Source organism: Mycteria americana, chromosome 2, assembly GCF_035582795.1.
Source record: "Mycteria americana isolate JAX WOST 10 ecotype Jacksonville Zoo and Gardens chromosome 2, USCA_MyAme_1.0, whole genome shotgun sequence".
Classification (NCBI taxonomy): Eukaryota; Metazoa; Chordata; class Aves; order Ciconiiformes; family Ciconiidae; genus Mycteria; species Mycteria americana.
Window position 1 is genome coordinate 77,882,862 of NC_134366.1, and position 26,018 is coordinate 77,908,879.

The 26,018-nt window shown below is 38.5% G+C and overlaps 1 protein-coding gene across 2 annotated transcripts; it reads right to left on the reverse strand.

Annotated features, from left to right (window-relative positions):
* Nucleotides 1–1,246: 1,246 nt before the first annotated feature.
* On the reverse strand, nucleotides 1,247–25,153 carry TMEM170B (transmembrane protein 170B). Of its 2 annotated transcripts, XR_012774350.1 has the most exons (4): nucleotides 24,429–25,153; nucleotides 12,918–13,088; nucleotides 6,229–8,016; nucleotides 1,247–3,542 (listed from the first exon to the last, which is right to left on the reverse strand). XR_012774350.1 is itself a non-coding variant. In XM_075493859.1 (3 exons), the coding sequence occupies exons 1-3, from the start codon at nucleotides 24,523–24,525 to the stop codon at nucleotides 7,886–7,888; spliced, it is 399 nt and encodes a 132-aa protein (XP_075349974.1). In that variant the 5' UTR covers nucleotides 24,526–25,153; the 3' UTR covers nucleotides 5,914–7,885. The 2 variants fall into 2 exon arrangements, 1 of the variants encoding a protein (XP_075349974.1); XM_075493859.1 differs by lacking the exon at nucleotides 1,247–3,542 and having other exon boundaries at nucleotides 5,914–8,016.
* Between the last annotated feature and the right edge of the window lie 865 nt (nucleotides 25,154–26,018).

The following is a 26,018-nucleotide window of genomic DNA, read 5'->3' on the forward strand; positions in this document are numbered from 1 at the left end:
GCTGTCCCCCTGGTCCCCGATGCGGACGCAGCTCAGTTTTTCACAGATGTTCCTGCAGCGGCACAGGGCAGGCAGCCAGTAAGCACTGCGGCGGTGAGGCATCCCCGCTGCAGTCAGAGGCGGACCCCAAAGGTACCCAGCTGTTCTGCAGAGGCAGCTAGCCCATGCAGGGTACAAAGTTAGAGTAGCTACACTTGCTTCTGGCACTCACTCTGCAAGCTTGTACTGTGGTGCGATATTGCATTGTACCTTATACAAGTCCCTCCAGGGTTTATAATCTGAAGATTCAGGTATTTTGAATCCTTTCCTCCAGACCAATTTCCCTCCTTGTGCCTCCACCACTTGCACTAAAAGCTCACGTTGAAAGCAACTTTAACTTACAAGTTAAAAAACAACCAAACAAAAAACTCCCAAGCACAGCCAACAAAAAAACCCACCACTACGTCAAGACATAGCAACCTGGTTTTGTATTCTTTAGTGTCTCTTAAGCTCTTCATGAGAAGTTAGCTATTGTGATGCCATCTCTAAAAGCAGTACTTTCAGTCTGCATGGAAGAGATACATATTTACTGGTGAATGTTCTCAGACTGTTTTAATAAAATATAAAGCCAATAAAACTGTACCTTTTATTTAAAAAAAGCAATACAAAGCTTACATTATACTTTGTCAAAATGGCATCTCCAAGAGCTAACAACTAACAAACTTATGGTGAATTAAGAATTCCTTAAAGACAAAGCACACATGACAAAAGCAGGAATAAATAGCATCTATATATCTCAGCAGGTCAACAAAAAATAAAACAGATAAAATCTTTTACATCATGTTGACTTAGCATATTTTTCCCCAAACAGTATTCCATTGTGAGCTGGCTTAATCTGATGAACTAAATCAATCTGGTTTTCATTTCTGCAACCAATTTGTTTTCTAAACTATGTGTATCCAGTTGCATAAACAAACCCTTATTATAACCACAAAAGCAGGTGCCTCAGTTTGTTGTAACTAGCCATTTACACATGTTTCATTTGCTCAGGCATTTTTTTTCCACATGCTAGAATTTAACTATCAGAAACAGAGGCCATAGGTATTAAAATAATGTATGAAAAAAAGTGGAGAAATGAAAGTCTCACCCACAACACACTTTAGTCTTGTGCCAACAGAGGTCCCACTGAGGTTTTATTTCTATCTATGAAGCAGAAACAAGACGCTTGCAGGAACACACCACTACAGTCTAGAAGAAAGTGCATCACTTAAGTATTAATTTTAGCTTTATTTTATGTGTACATTTGTACATTTCAATCAGGTTCACAAAATGTAAAACTTTTTTTATCAGAGTATTTCATACAGAGGTCGACACATAGCTTTATAATACTTTTTCATAAGCACATGCAATAAGCTATGGAAAGTTTATGAAAATATAACAGAAACTTTTAATCAAATAAATGAGCATGAGAAATTGTGTTTGACTTGTAAATTCTGTATAGAAGCTACTACGAAACATTTCCTATCACAAAAAGATAAAAAATACTTAAAGGTTCTTGAAATCTTACAATTGGACAAGTGTTCCACTGTGCCTCCATTCTAAAGTGTGGAAGTGGAAATTGTGCAGAAAAAAAGTTTTACTTTAAATAACTGTCCAACTGTTATTGCTGCTTTTCAAAGAACCTGAAAGCATACAATGAAAACTTAGAACTAAACAAACAGCTGAATGGACGTATTTAGATCATTGCTGCAATTAAAATGCAAAAGTTAACTACAAAAGTTTCTCAAAATGTTGTGGGGTTTTTTATATGTACATAGAGAACTGTACACAAATAGGGAAATAAAAAAGTTGCTTAAAAAATGAAAGATAATAGTATACAGTATTTACAGCTTAAATGTCACCCATTAAAGTACTTTTTTTTTTTTTAATTGGAGCTAAACTGTTACGTGAACATGCAGTACATCCATAACTCAAAATTAATATCTTTTTTGCAGTGTAATATAGTCCTGTACAAAGTATAAATCAACAATATGTTAAAGCACTCTTCTCCATCACTGTTCTTGCTATCTTTGAGCTTCGTAACAACGCCTAGGTCACAATCCTTTAGCTTAGGTAACTTAATCAAGTGAAAATATGAACATTTATTTCTAACGCAAATTTGCAGAATGCATTCTATCCACAAGACACTTTATGGAGAGATATTATGCTGCATTGTGTATGATTTATTCTTTAAGTCATGCTTGATGAAAAACCGTATTGGAGTGGCACAATTTTGTCAGTGGGCAAATGGATACTTTTTGCCTTTTTCTTTTTTAAGGATTTTCAAATTCCCTTTTCCTCTCCTCCTTATTTGCTCAGCCAAGTCCAAATGGTTATAATACTGATTGTATTTGTAAAGCTTACAGTACAACTGTTACAGTTATCAATATAGATGTCAAGTATTGTAGCCTTTTTCTAACTGTAAAACAGGTATCTATCTTTAGTGGTTTCTATAAGCATTTCTGAAGAATTATGTGCTATTCTATATATTGCCACAGTCAAAAGTTTAGTTACATAAATACCTGATTATGCTCTAAAACCCCAAAACATTAAGGACCTTCAAAACTTCATTATCTGTATAAAAGTTAAGCACATTTGAAACAAGTAAAAACCTCCAGCCAAGTAATTTTGAAAGGGTTTTTATATTTTTAGCTCCGATGGCCTCATCAATATACTTTTATATTGATGGATAATCCGGAAACAGATTTTACAATGGTGATACTAAATACCTGAATTAAACTTAAAAAGTTAGATCTCAAATCAAAAGGAATGCCATTTATATCAATCAAGTATTATTTATTTTATTGAAAATATCTCTTCAGTATTTACTTTGCCTTATAGGGTTTTTTTCCAATTCACAAAAGAAGCACAAAAGGACATACCATCCATTCCCTTTAACAACTGACAAATCTTACTAGTAGTCATGCAGTAACTTCTTAATGTGTTCAGTAACTACAAGATGAACAATTAGACATGGAAAAAATGTGTGTTCCTGAAATAAAATACTACTTTAGATCATTACTTTAGAGTATAATTGTTTTTACACCTGCTATACTGGGAGAATACCCTAAGCAGTAACATATCTTTGCGGACTTTGAGATATTTTTGTGATTACATTTAAACTTAATGCAGAAACTGATCTCAAGTATAACTCCAGGCACAAGTGTGGGAAACAGCGTGCTGTCAGGACACAATCTTTCTAACTTACAAGGTATCAAACGGTATGCACTCAGGTTAAAGTCTACCTTCCATTACAACTTCATTTCCACCAAAGGATGTGGAGTTAAGTACCCAAATTAATGCAGCCCAGCTGAAGATTTCATTGCTGTAACAGAGTACAGAATACTCTTCCCACTGACCTTAAAGGTTGTGGTGGTATGACTAAGGTGTGACCAAAAATTTGACTTTTAACCGAATACAAATTTTCAGCTGTGTTCAATTAACCTGTACACAAAGAACACTTACTCCTTCTGAAGCAACAGCTGAGGATTTAGACAGCCTTTTCACCTTGAGCTGCTCCCAATCTAGAGGTTAAAAAAAAGGAAATAATTCAAAAGGTATTCTGTCAATATGCTGATGCAGTTGTATGTTAAATTCTGGTAACGCTCAAAGTTACATTCCAGCATTTATATATATGTAGCACTCCATTATAAATCGTGACAAAACTGAGAATTTCATTTGATCTCAAATTGCCTGGAATTAGATTAGATTGCAGTTGTCATCCTAACAACCAATCTCCACAATTTTCCCCTTAACTGAAATACACACATAATGAAAAAGCATATTTCCAGAAACAGAAGTGTAACTGAAAAAATTCTCACGTTCACAATTGTTTTTCTAAGCCTTACTAGTCACATACTTTTTTTTTTTTTGGTCCTGATTCATCCACATTTTGTTACACCTAGGAATATACTATTGTGTCTGAAGAAGAAAATTAATCGCTTGTATGGAATTATACATGTGTGATGATGGCTACATACAAAACCATGCAGCTTAATATACTCATTATATAATATTCAGATTTAATGCAAGAAAGGCATTATTAGAATATACTTTGTGCATTAAATACATAAATTAAAACAGAAAATAACAATTAAATCACTTCTTAGAGTTAATAGAGCTTAGACTCCATTACAGCTTCCACTCAAATAGCATTATATATGCCCCCCCCAACAGAATTCAAATAGAAATTGTAACCAAAATAAATATCAGTGTGCAATATGTTGAAGACTGAATACTATTTCCTTTAGAGTAATAAAAACAGTATACTTCAAAAATAGAAAGCTACATTACACAAAATCAGGACTACTCTCTTTGGTCCACGTTGAACGTTCAAAACTGGTTAAATTACTGGGTTTTTTTTAAAAAACTGTCAACAGCAAACTTCAAACTACATCGCTAGTCATGGTATGCAGATTAGTTTCATAAACTCAGAATAACCCACAAAATTAAAGACAATAATTATTTTGAAGATTTTTTTGCTGCAATATAGCTGGGGTTTTCGAGTCAAAACAAACTTTTTTGATCATACTGATAAATTGGAAGCGTGTGGAATGTTTAAACCTTTAACAGTAGCAGCTTCTAACAAAGCAGCTGAAGCTTCTTCACATTGAATAGTATATTCAGAATTTCCCCCTCCTCCAAGATAAAATTGTACCGATGTATTACTTGTTCTTCAGCAGAAATTATTCATTAACAATGCACAGAATGTGCCTAGTGATACAATGCAGAGACGGGCAGAGCTATTTGAAGATAGCGCTAAACGATCCTGTGTGGACATCTGCACAACACTGTATTGTCCAAAGGGAACCAGAGTACCATTGGTGCCACTCACACACAAGATAGCTTTGTGGCCTAACAGCAAGAAGGAGGGGAAAAAAAAAAAAAGTATCTGAAGTAATTTTCTTTTTCTTGGACAAGTTATTTCAATTGTTCGTGTGTGTAAGGTATAGAACACACCCCAAAATATCACTCATACATATATATAGACACACATATACATATGCGTACACTGCACTTTGACTAGAGCACCTTATGTTTAACAATGCTGTTCCTAAGGACATGGAATGAAACTTCGAAGTTTCACAGACATAAGGCCACTTATACTTCCTTTCACTGCTGGAGTTATTATGCAGTAAGTTCATGCTATGATCAAAGAATACTTCACAAACAAGCTATTTGTCCTCATATATCCCTCACAAGAAATAGTTAAAAACAATTTTCTATCAAATACATAACTTTGTCTCTGTTAAGTCACTTAGGCATTATATTATCTGCCTATTCATTGTTGCCAGGCAATAATGCCATATAAAGCAGAGACAACTAAGCACCTAACAATGTTTTAAAAGTGATTACAATGATCTATGCAATAAAAATTATTTGGAGGAAGGTAACAACATCTGCAAAGATGCCTCCTTGTCAAAGAAGGAAAGTTACAATGGCAACAATTTCATTGGCACTGCAATTAAAATGAAGGATGAAGCTCACCAATAAAAGTTTTGTATATGCATTTCATAAGTTAGCAGTAGTCTGTAACAGTTTAACTTGGCAAAAGACAGCAAGCCATTGATCAGTGGTAGCATAATAGCCTCGTACAATAAATGAGAATCCAGATGCTCAAGGAAATTTGGAAACTGGGAAGAAGTTTAAGTGTGAGGTAAAGTCATGAGACAATCTAAATTACTGAATACACTGCTTCATGAAATGGTTGGTTTTTATCCAGACAAGCATTTCCAGGTTGCCAAACAGAAATGTTTTAATGTCTGTTGAGTGAGACATTCTATCAAATAATCAAATCAATTAGAAATATTAAAAATAGAACAAGAATGAAGATATGGTAATTTTTTTAAAATCCTCTCCCCTAAAAATATATGTAAGAAGGCACATTAGAAGAAATATCTTCAATTATTTTATTATTCAATTTGACTTAAATACCTGAAACCAGTTTTCTCATCATTTAAGACAATGGGGAGAAGTTGAAATTGCCTTTTACAGATGTAATAATTTCATTGTCTACTAAAGTGCAACAATTGTTATGCCAAAAAGTATCAGCAGAAAGTAAAAAAACACAAGACAAAAAACCCAAACCATGAAAAATAAATAAGTTTTTGAAGACATTCAAAATAATGAGAATATATGTATTCAGCCACATTTTAAAGCAATTCGAAGCCAAAATATAACACTGAAAAGGTTTATAAACCCATGTTTTACCTTGTTCCCTGCAAAGCCCATAATTTTCCAAAGAAAACTTAAATACTTTTAAAGAAAAAAATAATATTAACATCCTTAGCACTTTAAAAAAAAAAAAAAGTTTGTGGAGCAAAATAAAGGCAGATAGGTTAATCCATTATATTTTGAAGCACTAAGCAATACAGCTGGATTGTAAGTTATATTTTAACCATGTTCTTTTATCTGTGCAGTAGGTGCCGGTGGTTTCAACAGTCCTGAAAATCTTTTTGACATCTTAACAGCAAAATCTTTGAGCAATTTACTCTTCCTGTCAGCATTAAAAGCTGACTGCTGAAAAGCATTCAGCTGAGAAAAGGTGCAAAAGATTCCTTATTCCTCACACAGAACTTTGTGCCCTTTAAATTTTGCATTTCATAAATAATTAGACTTAAAATTTCTATTCACTCCAAAACATTCACATTTAAGACATTTCACATGCACAACACTACTGTCCCTTTTAAACTAGAAAAGCACAAACTCTACTGAAAGCTAAGTGTTTGAAAGTTCCAGGTATCTTAATCTGTCCAAAGATACAAAGTGTTCAGAAACAAGGTAGTAAATCCATTAGTGCTGCCCCACTTCCAGACTTCTGGAGTATAGTAACTATTTTATTAAACTCAACATTTTTGTTCGGTAGAAAATCAGTATATATATTTTTTTTATCCCTTTCCATTTTCCTCATAGGCGTATTCCCTTACAGTCTGTTATATTTGTGTGTTCTTTAAAGAATACATGTAGGGTTAAGAGTCCTATCAGTGCCTAAATAAATACAGGGAGCTTATTTGCAACAAGTAGCCTTTCCGAGGTTTTCAGAAGGGCTGGTAACCATCTGTGTGTTTAAGACAAAATAATTTCAAGGAATGCATCGATTTAAGAGTTGTTTGTGCATACACAACAGATTGTACTTAGTAACCCTCATACAGTCTCCTTAAACTACTGATTTCTGAGAAGCTAAACCCATGAAGAAGTGGTGCACTGAGCTTCAGAAAACTGCCACGAGCCATCCTACACATAGTGCTAATTACATCAGGGTTGCTAAAGCTGTGGTTCTTAAACACCATCAATATTCATCTACACTTCAAAACAGACCTAACAGTTGTTTTGAATGCTGAATAAGAAATTCAGCATTCAAAGAGATTCTGCCAATACAAAAGTCAGTTATCTTGCTATTTTACCTAAATTCAAGTAGAATGTGTGTTCAGAGCATTCTTCTATAATTACAATTTCAAAGCTTACCCAACCAACAGTTAAGAATTAACCTCCAAGTTTGGCACGTACAGCAATTTTCAGGAGCGTCCCTTTATTTTATTACAACGCTGTTAAGAACAATGATCCCATCACCAAGCATTACTGACTGGCAGCTATTCAAGGTGCTTTATCTCAGCTTCACACACATGGATTGCACCTTGCCTGTGACCGAGGCACGTAAGGCGCAGTGGAGCAGTACAACAGTTCAGACACTAGAGGACAGTCTGTTCATTTGACTGAACCTCTACATTTGCAGTGCAGGTTCCACATAGCTTCCTTTCTCTAGCGCTAGAATTCAAGTTCGTGAGCCGATGAATCCGCTTTCAGGAAGCTCCTCTTCAGATTAAAGATTTCTTTAAACTAGTTGACTTTTTCCCCTTTTACATAAGTCTCAAAGCGTTGCAAGAATTCTTGAAAATGAGATAATTAATGTCAGTACTGTCTGTCCAACACCAAAGACAAGAGCTTCTAAGGGAGCCATATTCTTTCCTGCTACTCTGTAAATTCCAGCTACTGCAGCACCTAAGAATCAGAAGAAAAACAATGATCAAATCACAGAAATAAAGCCAAGGCTGAAATATATGACAAATCGTTTACTGTGTCTATGCATCAGCTATTTATAGAACATTACCAAACACTGTATTACTTCATGGCATTATAGAATTACTAGTCTTGCTTGTATTTTTCTAGTTGTTATGAAAGTACTTCAGGAATGATTTTCCCAACTGAACCAGATTAACTTGTCCAGCACTAGTTTGACTTAAGAAAATTGAATCTTGCCATTTCCCTGTAGACATTTCCAAATCTTTTTTACATTTTTGCCTTCTGCTAATTTGAAAAGGTAGAAAAAACCCTTTAAAAATAGGCCAAGTCCAAAGTGTGGTTTAATAGTGCTTGTATAGGCAGGGAGAAGACAACAACAGTAAAACTGCTAGCATCTACAAAATAACTGTAAACACTTACACATCTGTCAGCTTCATTTAATATTTCAGTTTAATAACCTGGTCGTATTGTGTCAGTTTAGTTTTGACTTAAAAACAATTATTTAGCAAATCAAGCAAAACATGAAAAAGATCGAAGTATTGCATTGTTATCCTTGAACATGTATGAGAGGAAATTTCTAACCAATATGATTAGATTTTGAGCTATAACACATTAAAAATTGAGACCATTTTTCTTGTACAGTTGTGTGCAAATTTCCATTTAAAGTATAATATCAAATGGCCAGGATAAACCAGAAACAAAATACTGCACTGTAAACAAAGCCAGGTGCTACTAACTCCCTTCTACTGTCTTTCACATGTTGAATTTATCACATGCTTTTGAAGAACAGAAGTCACAGAGCAAATGGACAGCTGTGATGTCTTGGAGCAAATACCTGAGAAAAACATGCTAATGATGAATAACATTTTCTGCTCAAACAACTTCTGAACCTTTTAAGGATACTAAAATGTTCACTGAAAAAAGAAATACAGGCTTGTATGCATCTGTGTACATAGGTAAAAATTTTACTCAATCCAACCCTCAAAAGTTCACCTACAACGAAGCTTTTAGTTAATACTTTCTGAATTAGTATTTTCTATAAAGTGCTTGCTTTCTTTGCCTAAAGAACAAACATTAAGTATATTGTCCTTTATTTCAGAATGAATGAATTTTTCCTGAAGACCAAAACCCAAAACTTAATTATAGACCTTCAGTGTGTATAGTCTCAGATGCTATCTAATCATAATTAAATGCTTTCAGAGATCACAGAAGCTTTTTCAAGGCTCAAAGAAAAACTGAAAAGCCATCACCATTTTTTTAAATAATAGGCAAGAGTTAAAAAAATCTGGAATGTTCTTGTTTTTGCACCGTCTCTAACAGGAATAGTCTTCTGAAGTGATCAAAAACCCGTTAGTGACATGGAAATATATTAAGTCCCAACAGATTATCTGAAAGTACAACCTGTATCTGAACATAATCTGATATCTTAAAAAAGTAACACCTCATTTTTACAAAAATTTTAGGAAAAATAGAATTCACTAATAATTGTGGCCATAACAGTATTTATAAACGCTATTAATCAGATTATTAGGTGAATAAGTTTTGGGTTGGTTTTTTTTTTGTTGGTGTTGTTTTTTAAAAAAACATATTCTGTAAAGCATATTTTGTCAGAAATCTCTCACCAGAAGGCTAGCCTTATGGTATTTCACTCAGCTACCTTGCATAAGCTTTTCCATTTGTTCCTTGACTACCTGCTGTCAAAAACTGAAAGAGATCCTTTAGACTGAGCCCAGTACTGACATTAAAATTATTTTGGTGATTGAAGTCTCAAAGTGAATTCAAATCAGCCAAACTGGGATACCAGAATTTGATGCTATTAGTTAATCAATAACCGAAATTTTTGGCTTCTTGAGAAAACACTGAGATATTCTGGAAAATATCCATAATTAAAACATAAAAATTTGGTAGTTTGATAATGATGTATTTATACTCATCAAAAACCGGCGTGTAATACAACCTGTAATGCATAATGCAGCACAATTGGTATAGAGCCAAAGTACACTACAATAGGCTGCCAATGAGGGAAATGAGATTATGTCACCAAAAAGGAGTGTGCTTGGGGAGAGGGGGAAGACCAGACCCTTCTGGATGAAATATAGCTAAAATCCTTGCCTCAAACTGGCTGACATTTATCTGTTCTTGGTTTTGGGGTTGTTTTTTTTGGGACAGTATCCACTGCTATTTAGCACACTTTTATACCTTTTTTAATAACCATTAAGTTCTGTGACTTTTCAAAGCCTAGAAACTGAGGGGTTTCCTGCTTTTCTAGATGCTGGTAAAAACATTCCAGAAGTCCAGAAAGTTTGAAAGATCTACCTCAGCAAAATTAAGCTTGCATTATTTAATAATCTATACTGCATTCATTCACCTACACAAACGATGCAGAGGACTGGAAATACAAAATGGAAATTGAAGTCAGTTTGCTATTTCAATTTCTTAAGTACTGGAGCAGGCATATCCAAACAACTAAATACTTCAACTTGCATCCCAGTTGGCAGCACAATAGTTATTAAAAATCCTCTCTTTAATATTTTATCACCATAATTTGTCTTCAGAAGCTCCCGACAGAATTTCTTTCAGTATCAAACAACCCAGTGCTGTCCAGAAACAAAAATACCTGGAAGTAAAAGTATTTGGCTAACCAAGTTGCAATGCTCTGTGCAATACCTTTGGGAACAGCATAACAAGTCTACAGTCTAAGCTTGGAGAAATTCTCAGGTGAATTTACACATAAATACATAAGGACTGCTTACTTGTTAAATGTATTGACCTGCAAAACTGGATGCCAAAGATACAACTGTGTTGCTCCTCTTTTTATGCATAGATAAAAGACACAAAGTACTTTCATTGGAGAAACACTGAACCTGAACTTCCCCAGGCACAGAATACTGTAAAAGTCTCTGCTTGGATATTCCAGCATCACATTTCCTATCTTCTGTTCAGAAATGCTCATGCACAATTGACCTTGTAACAGGACCACTGCTATTTTAATCATAGGAAAAAATCAGCATAACATGTAATGTAAGGAACTCAGCTGGTTCCACCTCACCTTAGGAAAAAAAAAAAAAAGTAGAGTTATACTCAACTATATTGTGTTAAATGATGGGAATTCTAGGCTGAGAAATATACAGCAATTACAAGAGCATTTTGAGGAAAGTCTTAGCAAAACTTTTCATGAAATTTGCATCTTTATTTAACCTTGAAAACCAACAGGCAAGAAGGACTTTCAGTAGCAGCAAGAAATAATCTGTCACAAATCATCCATGAATGTGTTCAAAGCTGAAGTGATACCACTATTCTGATAATCCGGGCAGTACACAGAAAACTGGGAATGAAAGGCAGCAAGGCTTGCCTACATTTTAAGGCTATATGATGGTCGCTAGATTTACAGTTCCTTACCCTCAAAGGCCTTTCAAGTTCGACCATCTTGTCAACAACACTGAACACCTTTGGGCAGAAACTACTGCTCAAGTTAAAATAGACCCCATTCAATCCATTGATTTTAACCTTGAGAACTCCTTACCAGCATTGTTTCAGACAACGAAGCACAAGCTTCTTCCCTGTGAAAATAATATTCACTATTTCTCTCCACCACCACCACCACCCCCAACAGAAAACTTACCATGCTCATATTTGCTTGGAAAAGCTACTGTGGTTTATTTATAAGTTAGATAAAAGTAGCTGGATATGATAAAGCCAAAGACTGAATAAAGTGTCCTACTGATCTTACGGCATATATTTCAGTATTGACACAGATAATGGAATTTCTTAGGAAAGATGGAAAAACAGTATCCGATACCAACAACTCTAGATTAAAACGGCTAAGCAGAATTTCCTCAAAACATTCTTGGCAACATCACTTGTGTGCCATATTTGGTCAGGTATAATTCTTCTGCATTTTACTACATAAAATACTCCTGCTTTCTGCAATGTTTTAATGATGAGTACAGGTTTTAACTATAACCTGTGAACCCTTCAGCATGCTGCTTTAACAGAAAACTGATTAGCATCTTATCTGTGGATACAATGTCAAGAAATAAAAAATGTCTAAAATGTATCTTGAGTGATAGGCATTAGACTAATACCATAAGAAACTGTAACAGATGCCCTTGCCAAAGGGCACGTTACCTAGAACAACAGCACTGCTTGCCTTTTTTTTTTTTTTTTTGGGGGGGGGGGGGGGGGGGGGGGGCGGGGCAGGGGAGAGGGGAGTCTAATAGCCTTCCTCCCTCTTTCCTCCCTAACCCAAATAAATTAGAAAGTAACATTATGGCCAAGCCACCGACTGGAAAGTTCTTTCAAATCCATGAGCCAAGTGTAACTTCTCCAAACCACCAAACGAATTTTCTTAGCTGTAAATCACTACCTATGTTGCACCTTTACTTCTTTTAAGAGAGCAACTTCCTATCCAGGTGCAATTTAAAAACCTCCAGCACGCCCAAGGAAATGAGCAGAAGTCAGCCTTGCAGCCAATGGAATCAGGACCTCATTTCCAAAAGAAACGTGAGGCTTTAAGGGTACTAAGAGGTGATCTTGATCAGAAACCTTTGACAAAAAAATCTGCAACAAGTATGGTAGGACAGGACTGCTCTTCCTGATCCCAAAAAGATATTACCTGCTGAGCATACACCTTTTGAATAGATTGGTACTCCATGTTCCCAAAATGAAAGAGTAGGATGATTTCTGCACTTCTCTGACAATTTACAGTAGTTTTATCTTTACACAATAGAAGAGCAACTCAGCTGCCATTATCATTAGGATAGCTATATAACTTAGGCAAAATCCTTCATAAACAATTAACAAATCACTAAGAAAAAGAGTTTTTTTCTTTTTAGAAGTTAGATGTAAAATAAGAAAGAAAAAAGAAAAGACAGACTTACTGGTTATCATTGCTCCAGTTACAGAACCCAGAAATCCAATGCTGACCACAATGACAGAGATCAGCCTCCCCTGCCTATGCCTCTGCAGCATCACAAACATTAATACTCCCACAGCACCATGGACAAAGAGAGAGGAGAAGAGAGCCCAGAGGAAAACCCAGTACCACATCTCTGAAAGAAAGCAGTCAAATAAAGGGTTAATATTTGTGAGACAAGAACTTTATAAGTAAGAAACTTTAAAACATTGCATACAATCAACAGTAAGAGAAAAGCAATACTGATTTCCATCTTAGAAGGAATCAATGTGACAACATCAGCACATGCTCAAGACACTTTCCCCCTTTTAGCAGTCTATCATAAAGGAATAACTCTGTTATGATCAAAAAATTATAAAAAGGATTCTGGCACAATTCTTAATTTAGATGTATTATTGTAATAAATCCATCATTCTTTTAATGGTATCTTTAAACAATGTTAATTGCAATTTCTTACTAGGTATTGTAACTACTCCTACAGAATGACATATTCTCTGAAACAAAACTGAACCAGGAAAAAGTCAAGAATTGTTTTGGGTTTTTGTTTGTTTGGTTGGTTTTTTTTTACAAGAAGAGACAGCATCAGGGACATCAAATGGGAAAACTGAGATTAAAGACTTCAGTTTATCTACCCAGGAGCTGTAATAGAGCGTTCCATTGAATTAGCTTCAAAGGTACAAATAAAAACACTACAATTTTAACAAGAAATTTGAATACATCTAACTCCTTGCTTCTAATTGCTTAGCGCAGAACTTCATAGCAACAGGTAATCACTGGTATTTAAATTACTAAGCAAGGACAAGAGATCATGAGAATGTGTGGAGTACAAACATTTCTCTGAAGAACAGCAGACATAATCATTACCTCCAAAGAAAAGAGCAGGAACCATCAATGAAGCTACATAAGAATTAAAGAGCGTTTCTTACTTGGTGGTAATTTTCTAAAAACACTTACTATAACTCAAAAAGGTGGGGAAATGCAACAAAAAGGGATTTTTTTTTTTTAAGTCAACTACAGTACATATATATCATCTCAGAATTCAGCAAATTGGGGCACATTTTCCCGATTGACATAATCCCATGACACTGTCATTAATTCAGAGTTTTTGCTGCACTTCCCCCTCAAAAAAATCATACAGCTTCCTTACAACAGCAGGTTACCTATTGTTTATGAGGTGAGTCTGTATTATTGCAGCTTGACACACATCAGTCATTTGAGCAGAAATATGACCCAATTAGCTAACTTAAAAAATACTTAGCAGCTCAAACAAAACATACTGTGAAAGGATGCTGAGAAAGAATGGTTGCTACACAATAACCACAGTCCTTTGACTCCAATGTCAATATTGTATGTATATCCATAGCACAAATACAGAGTTTAAGCTTTTTCATTTAGCAGGACTTTGAGAGTAGACTCAACCCTTCCCCTTTCATACAGGCATAAAAGGCAAAACTATCTTGTAGGACTTGCAACTCCTCTAAATTATGGTAACCAAAAGGCTCTTAAGAGAGCAGCAAGGAAGGTGGGTGGTAAATCTACATTCAATTAATACTTCAGCTGTAGTTCAAGATGTAACTTTTCTCTGAGTGCTTGGATATATGCACACATATATTGAGGGTGGCTCCAAGCAGCTCTCCTCAGATCCTCAATCCCTTCATCCCTGGCCCCACGTTGGGTCTCAAAAATCTTTGCAAAAGGATAATGACCACAGTACTGTTCCACTAAATGTCTCATTATTCTCAGAAGCTACTGTGACAGAACAGTGGCAAGAGTGCCAAGTAGTCGCTCTACAAATACCTGACAAACCCCCTCACTAACATTAAGAAAGAATGACTGATTGCCGATCTAATCTGCCATGGTCATAGATAGTTTGGGAGGGGAACCTCTCCTGCAGTTCTAACAGGCCTTGTCTGTTACTGGCACAGCTTGGGTGTTCCCATTGTTTTTTTCTAGTGGAAGCTAATAAGCAAGGAGGTTAGCCAAAGGATCTATCAATATAGAACCCAACAGCCCTGCTAGACCTACAGTTTGACCATAGGGAAATAAGCCTTAGGAGATTGGAAAAAAGTTTACTTTCTTGCAAACATAAATCACATATAGCTTTGGGCAGGAAAACCCTGTCAGGAAGGAACACTTTCATTCTTCTAGCATACATCAGAAGAGTTACCAGGGAATACCCTTTCATTGAAAGATGTCTGAAAACCAGATTCCTAACAGCTCAAAACATTATTCTATCAAAATGAATAATCAAAACTAAGCTCCTGTCCCATGGGGGATCATTTCCTTGAACACAAAGTAGACTGTTAGCAGATACTTAATAAATTTTAGAGGTATGGACTGAGCAGACTATAGTTCAGCAATAGACTGAACAGGTCCTCAAGTCTAAACTGCTTTGGCAACACTGGCAGTGAAAAAAACAAGGCATATGTTCCACTTTACCATATGAATAAACATGAAGAACAAAAGTTAGAGAAAATAACTCTAATATGGGGATAAGAATGCATCTAGTAGGCAAGAGCAAGCATTTACTTGCTTGCAGATGTTGATCTCTGAAAACCTTCGATCCTAGAAGATATTATGTGCATATTGTAGATCTTCCATTTTAGTTCTCCACAGCAACGTGGTTGAGCCCATCTCCCAGATTATTCAGAGAAGTACAAAACTAAACTGCTGGCAGGCGAATGTGATGTTCAATGCACCATTTCAAAAGATAACTTGTTCTTACACAGAAGAGGATGTTTTGCCTTGTTTGCCCATAAATACCTTAGTGGAGATGCTACTTATTTTCTGGACACAGCACCCTTTCCTGCAATTAAGTCTGTCACACAATTTTCACACCACTCAGGTTATATTGATAGGCAAAATACTCAGTAAAAGAGAGGCCTGGATCATCAGGACAGAGTGCTGACAATGTTCTTGACCCAAACTTTCATTTGTCTTGACCAAGATGGATGCAAGAGATGAAACATCTACCAAGAAAAAGTGAGAGCCTCTTGCAATATTACTAGAGTAAAGATAACCTGATACCCCAGTTACAGACCCTGAGAATATATATTTCAAATCTGCAGCTGAAGAAAATGCTTGGTTCTTATGTAAGGTTACATGACAACTGCAGGCTTCTAAGATTGCCAAACACTCCATAACTACACCAATGGTGTATTGATTAGTATTATCCCATCAGTTCTTCCACAGTCAAAAAAAACCCAAACTTCTGGAAGGTGTGCTGTTGTGGATACTGAAATCAGGCAGCTATCAACCGATTTCATAAAACTGCATCAGAATGAGACAAACTTGTCCCCATTTAACATGAAGCCCAAGAACAGAAGATTATCTTATTTCAGGTGAAAGGCAACCTGTGATTATGGCAGCCTATTCAGCAGCCAGTTATTCTGAAGTGAATGGCCAATACATAAATACACTATGGGGAAGAGAAGCAAAGCTCTTGATATTGTCTCTCTGCAAATGTATCTGAGGGACAGTCCCAGGACACTGAAAGCTGCACTTTCAGTCATTCTCTCCTAAAATGCCATTGCAGCTGAAAAGTTTGAAACTGGACCAAGAAAGTCTGTTGGAATCTGACTCTGTTTGACACTGTCATTCCCTGTAATTTCCACAGGGTTTACTAGGCACTGCATCACCTTTTAGGAAATCAGTGTTTGTGGTCATTGTCAACCCTCACCAAGTAGAAAAGGGAATTGATTTCCAGTCTTAGGAAGACTTATTAGGATGACTGTGTTTTTAGAAGAAAAGGAAAGATTATGGGAAGTGTAACTACTGCCCTGTAACAAAGAAACCAAAGATATTTACAAACCCTTACACAAAACAGCAGTATAGTGAGCAACTATCTTAGGTCTTATTTATATTCCAAATAAGGCTCAAGGAAAATGAGCATCACCCCTCACTTTATATTTAGGGCAGGAGACATGAGAATAGAACTAGCCCCAAATGTCCTGTTGGATAAAGGGAATATAAACTTGCGTTCCTTGGTACACACTTTCTTCTCCTACTCTTTAAAAGCAACATGCATATTGAATGCATTCAACAGGTAATTAGAGAACATCCAGAAATATTCCTTGTTCCACACAAATGCAGCTGTAGCATTTAAAGAAACCACCACTTCACAGAGGCTTAGGTTTCCATGTCAATAGCATTGTAAAGTCAGTGACACAAGAAATACAGGTAGTGTTACACATACCTGCAATAACCCAGTACCTTCTTATTATAAACTATCCGTAATAGCTTATAATTTTGCCAAACTGACTGTAGATGCTAAAACTTGTAGGTGTTTACTTCAGCACAGGTGGAGGGGAGGGAGGGAACACCTTCATGTCTAGCTGAAGGTAAGAGGGAAGCAGGACCAAAAATTTGTTTATTTGAGAAGGAGACAGAAGGGGGAAGTGACAGGTGTGAACAGAAAGGTTAGGGACATAGACCTGTGACACTGATTTGCAGAAGGCAGGCAGCAGGGTGAAGGACACAGCAAGCAGTTGAGGACTGGTTAACTGTCTCTATCCTCTAAGCATGCAAATTACATAGAGATCATCTTCTATTTGGAGTTGCTTTTTATTTGGGTAACTCCATCAAGTACCTATGCTTCAGATTATCCACTCTCCACCAACTTACATTTCTAATTTTGTTAAATGAAAGCAGCTGAAAAGCTTTTATTTACCAAGTTACTAGACAGAGTTATGAGCAGAGAGACTAGAGGATTTTTGTTTTGTCCTCCCCCTCCCCTCACACACATTCTTGCTAAATATTCTCACCTGCTGCAACAAGAACTAGATTTTAAAAGGGAAGGAAGAGAAAAAGTCTCCCTGAACAGGAAACAGTAGAACCAATTCGTCTTGTGGTTGGAACTATTCTAGCATCTCCCCTCAGTACCAAGATACCTTTAATTTCCTAGAGATTTGTTATTGTTTTTCTTTTTTTTTTTTAAATTGTTAATATTAGCAAGGAATAGGCAATACCTTATATTGTTGCATCCTGATACAAAATAAAGAAAAAGGAATAATCACACTACTCAACAAATATTCTGGGATGATAGCTTACCTAATCATCGTATGACAGTACCATTTTAAAAATCTGATATTAAAGAAATTGAGAATTTGATCATACAAAGCTTTTTAATCATTGATTTAGACCAAATCTTTCTCTTGCAAAGTTGGCTTTTCTAGTGAGGGACTCAGTGAAACACAGCAACATATTTCCCATAAAACTTAACACAATGTACAAAATTGGAGACATTTACAACCATAATTTATGAACCTCTCATCACAGTCATCTTTGTCACGTTAAAGTAGCTGTTAAAAAAAACCTGGAAGATGTGTAATTCAGAGAATCGTATCAATTGACTATTTCACATAAGTGTTTTCTGTTCTTCAGCTACAGATTACACATTTAGTAAGAGCCTGCATATTTATTAGCAATTCTTCTGAATACAAAAATTTCTTTAGATTCCTGAGTAGGAATCATCCACTTGCTTAAATCACCACCTCACTTCATTAAAACACCACCTCAGTCCTAGAAGCTGAAACAGGATAAATCTCTTTTGAGCACCTTCCACAGGAAAGGCAGGAAGAGTCATCCTTTCTTATCTCCCTTTATTTATCCTTTTTATGCCTGATGGTTCAACACACTCACTTATTTTCTTCTGCTCATTAATTAGGCCAGTGATGAAGACTGAGTAAGCTGTTTAATGTGGATGGACAGGGTAAGGAGGACAGCAAACCTTTTAAGCAAACTGGAGGAGGCTTCAAGCTCCATAAACCTAGAGGACAACTTAGTCATTCTTATCCTGACAGGTTGAGGGCAAAGAACTTAATGCACAGGAATTTATGAGTGGAAGAGTTCAAGGTTCACTAACATTCAGTATCATCAAACTCCGGAATCACGATGAGAGATGACCCTCAGAAAAAAAAGTGTGCTAGAGTAACAATGAAGGGATCAAAGAATGGGTTGAGGATAACACTGAGAGATGCCACTAGAAAATAGGGAAAGAGAACGTGGACCTCTGGACACAAACTGTCAAGACTTTTCTTGTTCAAAAACAACTGAGTAGTTGAAAGATTTGCAATACGTATAAGGAGGAGGAAGCGGGACCGAACTGTCTTAAGAACATGCTGGTACAAAAACTATTTATGTCCTATATATTGATTCATACTTTATGAGGTATAAATTTACCTACATGATCATCGTTTCTACCTCGATAAAAAAGCATGCGGTCAAAAAAACCTCAGTCTTTGTGTAAGTATACTAATTAGCTTGCTCTTCTGATGATGAGCTGCACATATGGAATACTTTGCTGGTATGGTAATAATGATTTAGCTTTATCTGACAGAGACCTCCAAATACTAACCTCGCCTACATTTATTTAGGGTAGCCCTATGAGGACATGACTAAAGAACCATGAATAAAATAAAACTTTAGAAAAACCTCCCAGTTTCCTTCGCTTGACCCTAAGAAAGTTTCAGAGTTTACTTTCATTGTATCCAAATTACTTTAAGTAGCCAAAACACAACCTCTTTGTATCAAAACTCCACAGTTGCCAAAGGAACGCAGGGACAGGGAACTAGGAAAGATCCAGTACTTACTAGCTTACAAGCACAGTGACATCCAATCTATTGCATAGAAGCCACAGTTTTTCTAATAAGGACAACTGAGATCCATTTTTCAGGTTTATCTAAAATTCTTAGCACTTAATCACTATCTTAAATCTTGTCTTCGGTTTAGGTTCCTTTCCACTGGTTTTACTTGGGTGGGGATTTTTTTTTTTTTTTTTTTTTTTACCAGAAAAGCTGCAAGGCTCAAATAACTTGTAATTCATGCCCTATCACCCCAGTTTTAGAGTACTGCTTTGTTAATTTAGTTATTTATACATATCATAGATACATATCATACATACACTATTCTTATGTACTATATATACACATTATACATATCATATTGGTGTAGGCATACACAACCTTAAAGATTAGATTTGAGATTAGAAAAAGTTTTTAAAGCGTGCTACAGTTTAGAATAACATTCATATCGCTTCCAACTTATCAAAACTTGAAGTTGCACTCCATCAACAGCTTTATCTTGGGCAAATAAAAAAAATGCAACGTCAACACACAAAGTGTAAAAATGCTTACATTTTCAAATATTATCTACTTATATGAACATGCTGTCCTACTGACACTCAGCTTCAGTAAACATGGAGTACCTCCTTAGTCCTTCACCTTCAACAGTTTTCTTTGCACTAGTCCTCTTTCCTTCTTCCTTCTTTCACTAGTCCACTAGTTTTCACTAGTCCTTAGCTTGTTTTGCCAGATGAATAATGATTGCCTACAACATTTCATAAATCAAGACTGATTACTCTAAAAGAAAGTCTCTTTCTTGAGATTCCAATCTATGTACCCAGCCTACCACTATTAGCTACAGAGTGAAGTCAGGCAATAAGTATCTGTGCCATGAATACAAAGATACAAATTTAAGTCAACAAGGTAGCACCTGTTGGAAATTGAATTAAGAAACTGTATAATGTTATATTCATTCCTAGAGATTTATAAACTCAAAGCACTTAGATTAAGAAATGCCAGTATATTATACCTGGAAATGTAACTCAGCTCTTTACATGTTACAGTATTTTCTTCATCACTAGGTCCTTTCCTTAATTATTGTATTAACTGGTATTCTCAAAGTTATCAGGACTATACAGTCAAATTGTTGTTTGGAGATGCTAACGCTTTTGCTGCATTAAGTGGAAGAGAAGCACTTGCTGAAGAGCATTTAAATCATAAATTGCAGACTAGTCCTCTCAAGTTACAGGACAGGGGACAAAGACATAATCCAGACAATCAGGGATTTATGATTATAGGATGAAGCTTAGGAAAAAATATAACAGACAAGCAGCATCATCTGTGCAACACCCATGATCTCTTATAAATGTTCATTTTCAACAAATTCAGGAGTTATTACTGTCCAGCACTTTAAAATTACAGCCTTTTATTTCAAAGTGTATAAAAACAGTTGTGCAGTCTTGAGCTCATCACTTAGGATGCTGGGGGTGTGGGGTGGACAAGGAAGATTACTGTGACTTTAGAAGTCATACAGTACAACAAAAGTTTGTGGTGGGTTTGTTTTGGTTGGTTTGTTTGTTTTTGTAAACTACTCTGCATGTAGTGGCACAGAGGAGACTACATTCTCCCCCTACCTCCTCAGTGACTAACATAAACCCCATTCAGACCAGAAGCTTACACCTTTGGAATAACTTGGACCAGAAGTTTAAATCTTTGGAACATGCAATAACTAGACATAAATAAAACATTTACATTGGTTATAGGAGGAGTAGAAATATTGCTAAGTTCTTTATTGTGGAGGTAGCCTTTAAACAGAAATATTTATTTTAACGGACACTCAAACTGGGATTTTTTTTTCAGTTCAGATGCAGCGATTATCTGACTTGTTCTAGTAAACCCTGATCTACCACTAACTCTAAAACACAACCGGTCCATATAAAGGGGCTGTTTTGGGGATTTGCTGGAGGAGGTAAAACAGGGCGAGGTAAAAGCCTCTCCCATGGTTACTAGACACTTACCTCCACCATTTACAGTAACACTCCTCTTCCTCCCAAGTGAAGGCAGGAGGATATGAAGCAAAGTACACCATGTTGGTGGGCCAACGTTCAGCTACAAAAAACAGTGATTGCAGCTTTGGCTGTCACAGGCTGTGATGTGTATGTGGCAGGAGTGAAATTGTGTGTGGTCTCCTGGGTATTTTGAGCCATATATGAAAGACATGATTTTTTTTTAATATATATATATTGAACCTGAATCAGATATATGGTATAAAAATAATGGTTCAGCTTCTCATTAAGGGGAAAAAAACCCCAAAATTAAACCATTAAAGTTTGAAGCACTTCCTGGTTTAAGATGGAGTACATATCAGATCCCTGTTGAAATTTTTGAAAAATTAATATATTTTTTAAGAAGGATTTGAGTTTGCCGATAAACCTTCAGAATTTTGTGCAAACGTAATCAATACCGTTTATCTAAAGATGATAAGTTTTTACTTGTGCAACTTAAAAGCCAAGTCCAGACCACAACTTTCAGTCCAAAAACAAACACAAAGCAGCCTTAAAGAACATTCATGGAATACTGTATATTTATGAATTTCTTTTCCCAGTACTCTGAAAAAGTTTCTCCTTATACTTGACAGAGATGCAAAAATGGAATGAATTAAGTAGTCAAACAAGATAAACTCATTCACACACCTATTTTCTTAGCATGGAAAAACCAGAACTTCTGGTTTTGCACGAAGTTTACTTCTGCATTTGGTAAGTATTTTAGGAAGGGTTTACGTAAGTTTAGTAACACCTATTTGTTAATATGAATTATTATATTAAAGACAATCTCCTAAGATATAATCAGTAACAGTGTATCTTATACAGAGGATTTTAAATCCAGTGAAAGTTATTAACTGTCGACAGTCCATAAGAACATTCAGCACAGCAGCTCATGGCTATAAGGATAACCTGCATTTAAGCACCAATTCAGAAAGTGTAGTGCAACTACAACGTACACTGACATTCTCCAACAACGCTACGACAGAGAATTATTTTTCATATTCTTTAAATTAAAAAGAAAAACCACACCACATTAAAAATACCTTGTGCAACCCCTCGTTATATTGCAAAAGCACCGAGAAACAAAATGTTTTGCTTGCTTAACACTCAGCACTGAATTTCACAGAAATGCCTATGTTGCGTAATGCGCTAGCAAGAAAAACTTTATAGAGAATGTCTGGCACAGAGAAAAGTTAAATGCATTCTTAACTTTTTCCTTTAAGAGTACAAATTGTGTTTTTATAACAAGTATGCAAAAATAGCTATTCAGAAAATGAGCTGTATTAGTGTGTCACCACACTAATGCCTGGAAAATTTAATCATCAGAAACACATCTTAAAAAGGTCATAGATCAAATAAAAACAGAATCTGTATAATCTTTTTATTACATTTAAAAGTATCCTGGAAGTTAAAAGAACAAGAAAGATAATAAAGCCCAAGATAATCACCTTCTGCTTGCTACAGCTTCAACTTCAGCTACACCTCTATTTTCATTATACTTCTTACACCTTGAATAGATATTTTAAAAAATAATCTATCAATCATTAACACAGAGAGGGAAAAAGATGGCATAAGACTTTCATAAATTTTAGTATATCTTCATAAATATTAGAAACATATCCTCTTTACTCAACATTTCCCACTAACCTGTCACCACCTAATATACAAAGCAGAAAGAATTTACTCAGTAATATCTCTGCTATTGACGTCAAATCCCTCCTTATTCAGAGCTAGAAGCTTACAATTTTCTTTACACCTAGACAGCATAGGAAATCAGAAGATACACCTCTCCACTATATGCCTTGGCTCTCACGGTAGTCCACACCCATTTTTCAGCATGCGACTGAGCAGAAAAAAGCCAGTTCTCACCAAAGCTAGCTAAAGCTCCCCTCTCCTAACAGAGGAGGAAGACCTGACTCTACTTTGGTTCACAGAACTTTTTCAGAACAGCTCAGTCTTTTAAGAATCCCCGATGCTTAAGATTATGTGTATTTGTCAGCAAACATCTGCCACCCCATTAACTCCCATAGCCCTCATTGTCCAGGGGCATACTGGGGGTAGGGATGTGGGTGGAGAAGAGAGTCCCTGCTTCTCACATTCATTTCTCTGGGTTTTTTTTGTTTGGTTTTATAGCTTTCTGTCAAATGCCAACGAGCATATATCCACACAAACACACAAAAAAGCCACCACTCCCCCAAACATACTCCAGCCTTCCATACATATTTATACATTCACACACACTTTCTACAACGCTTTACTCACACACAGGTACCCATCAATTCGCTCACATACACAAACCCTATACCATTAGCCTTTTATTATATACATACATACAAAAGTGAGTGAACACGTTCACATCATCAGCTCCTTTACTCATGCAGTCGCACACACCAGTCCTCCCAACACGTAACGCACAGATCCCCCTCGTTTCCCTAGACATACCAACCCCACACCCAAGCGCTTCCAGCATACACACACATGATATGCACGCTCACAGAACAAACACGTATACACACACACACACACGCATGCATACAGACTCAGGAACACAAACATCAGCCCCCCTCCCTACGTGCAACACGCAGGGAGACCACCCCCAGCCCTACACACCAGCCCTACACCCACGCCCTCCATTGTGTACCACGGGGCTCCCTCTCCACTCACGGGGCGGTTCCCACGCTGACGGCACTACTTGCCCACCTACACACAGGGATGCACACGCAAACCCACGCAACTCTCTGCACTCCAGCCCCCTCGGCCCGCAGCTCGCCCTGCCGCCCCCACGCGCGTGCCAGAGCCAGCCCAACCTCCTCCCTGCATACCCGTACCCATACCCACGCCCCGCCGCCTTCCCGGCCGCCGCCTAGTTACCGGTGAGGTTGCGGAGGACGGTGCCGTGTGCCCACAGACTCAGCACCTGCTGCACCGACAGGTTGATCATGGAGTTGTCCCCCGCTTCCACCTTCATCGTGGCGGGTGGTCCAGCGGCGTCTCCTCCGCCGCTCCTCAGCCGGGGGGGACGGGCGGCAGCGACGGCCTGACGACTGGGAGGCCGGACGCCTCTCGCCGCCGGGCCGCGGGGCGGGAGGGCCGCGGCGGCGGCGAGGAGCAAGAGGGCGGGGAGGCGGCGAAGGGGCCTCCGCGCCGCGGGGGAGACATCGAGGACGGAGGGGGGAGATGGCGGCCGGGGGGAGCCGGGCGATCGGGCCGGCCGCTGGCGCTTCCCCGCGGCTCAGGGGCAGGGCAGGGCGGCCCCGAGGCGCGACCCGGTGGCGGGGGCCGGCGACAAGGCCCGCGCGGACCCCATCACCGCCTCCTTCTCCGTCGGTAACGGTGGCCGCCGCCACCGCCGCCGCCGCCTCGCCGCCGGCATCGCCCGCCCGGCCACGGGCATCACCTGGGGCGGGGCGGGGCGGCCGCGAGACTCCCTCCCTCACGCGGGCAGCTCCATGCAGCAGCGGCCCCGCCCGCGGGAGAGGGGAGAAGCCCCGCGCCCGCACGAGGGCGGCGCGTGCCGCTCGCAGCGCGAGACGCCAGCCGCCGCCGTAGGGGAGGGAGTGGGAGAGGAGGGGCCGGCGGCCCCGCGCAGGCGCAGTGCGAGGAGCTGGAGGGCGTGGGCGCCGCGGCTCCCTGGAGCGTGTGGAAGGGGCAGGGTCCCAGTGGCTGTTAAGCAGCGCACGAGCTGCGCACCTCTCCCTGATTGGCTCTCGCCATAGGGATGGGCTCACCCCACGTGCCCGTGGCACCGCCCCCCGGGGGCTCGGGCCGTTGCCGCCGTTGCGCGGCTGCGGGGCCGCCCGCTGCCCGCTCCCCTGCCGGGCGGTACTGACCCGCGCCCGGGGTGCCGTGACCGGCAGTGGTACCGGGAACAGAAACGGCAGCGGCTTTCCCAGGCAGCGTTAAAAGACGACGCTCCAGAGAGCGCGGGCGTTAGCATCTCCGCGGCTGGCATGGCGGGGTCTGAGTCTCCCCGGCCGTCCCCCGCTCGCCGCTGAGGGGGGGGGTAAGGAGGCGGCGAGCTGAGGCAACGGCACCGAGCGGTGAGCACCGGGGGGACGGGGCAGCGCAGGGCAGGGCAGTTAGGCACACAAGGTGAATTTTGCTTGGGAAGGCCAGAGCTGCCTGAGCTCAGGTGGCCGTCGGGCGTGCAGCAGAGGAGCCGTCCTCCTGAGGCAACGCTGCGTAACGTTCCTGTCTGCTCCTTCGAACCTACGAGCTGCACCGTCAATGATGCTGCGGATTAAAGCCCTCAAAAGTTAGAAAACATGGGAAAGCTTGAGCAAATCTTAATCCTGTAACCATACTTCAGTCCCTAGTTCCTTTGCTTTATGTATATTAATTAAAAAAATGCAGTCTTTAAGCTGAACGCTACCTCTTTCAAAGCGCAGGGTGCATGGTGCTCACCGATTTAAAAGCCAGCAATTCCCACACCCCCCTTCTTAAATACGTGGCCCTAGGCCA

Coding starts and splice junctions, on each gene's coding strand:
- TMEM170B (XM_075493859.1), bottom strand. CDS start 24,525: ATGAAGGTGGAAGCGGGGGACAACTCCATGATCAACCTGTCGGTGCAG. Junction 13,089..24,428: donor CGTCCTCCGCAACCTCACCG/GTAACTAGGCGG, acceptor GCTTTCTTTCAG/AGATGTGGTACTGGGTTTTC. Junction 8,017..12,917: donor AACTGGAGCAATGATAACCA/GTAAGTCTGTCT, acceptor TCTGATTCTTAG/GTGCTGCAGTAGCTGGAATT.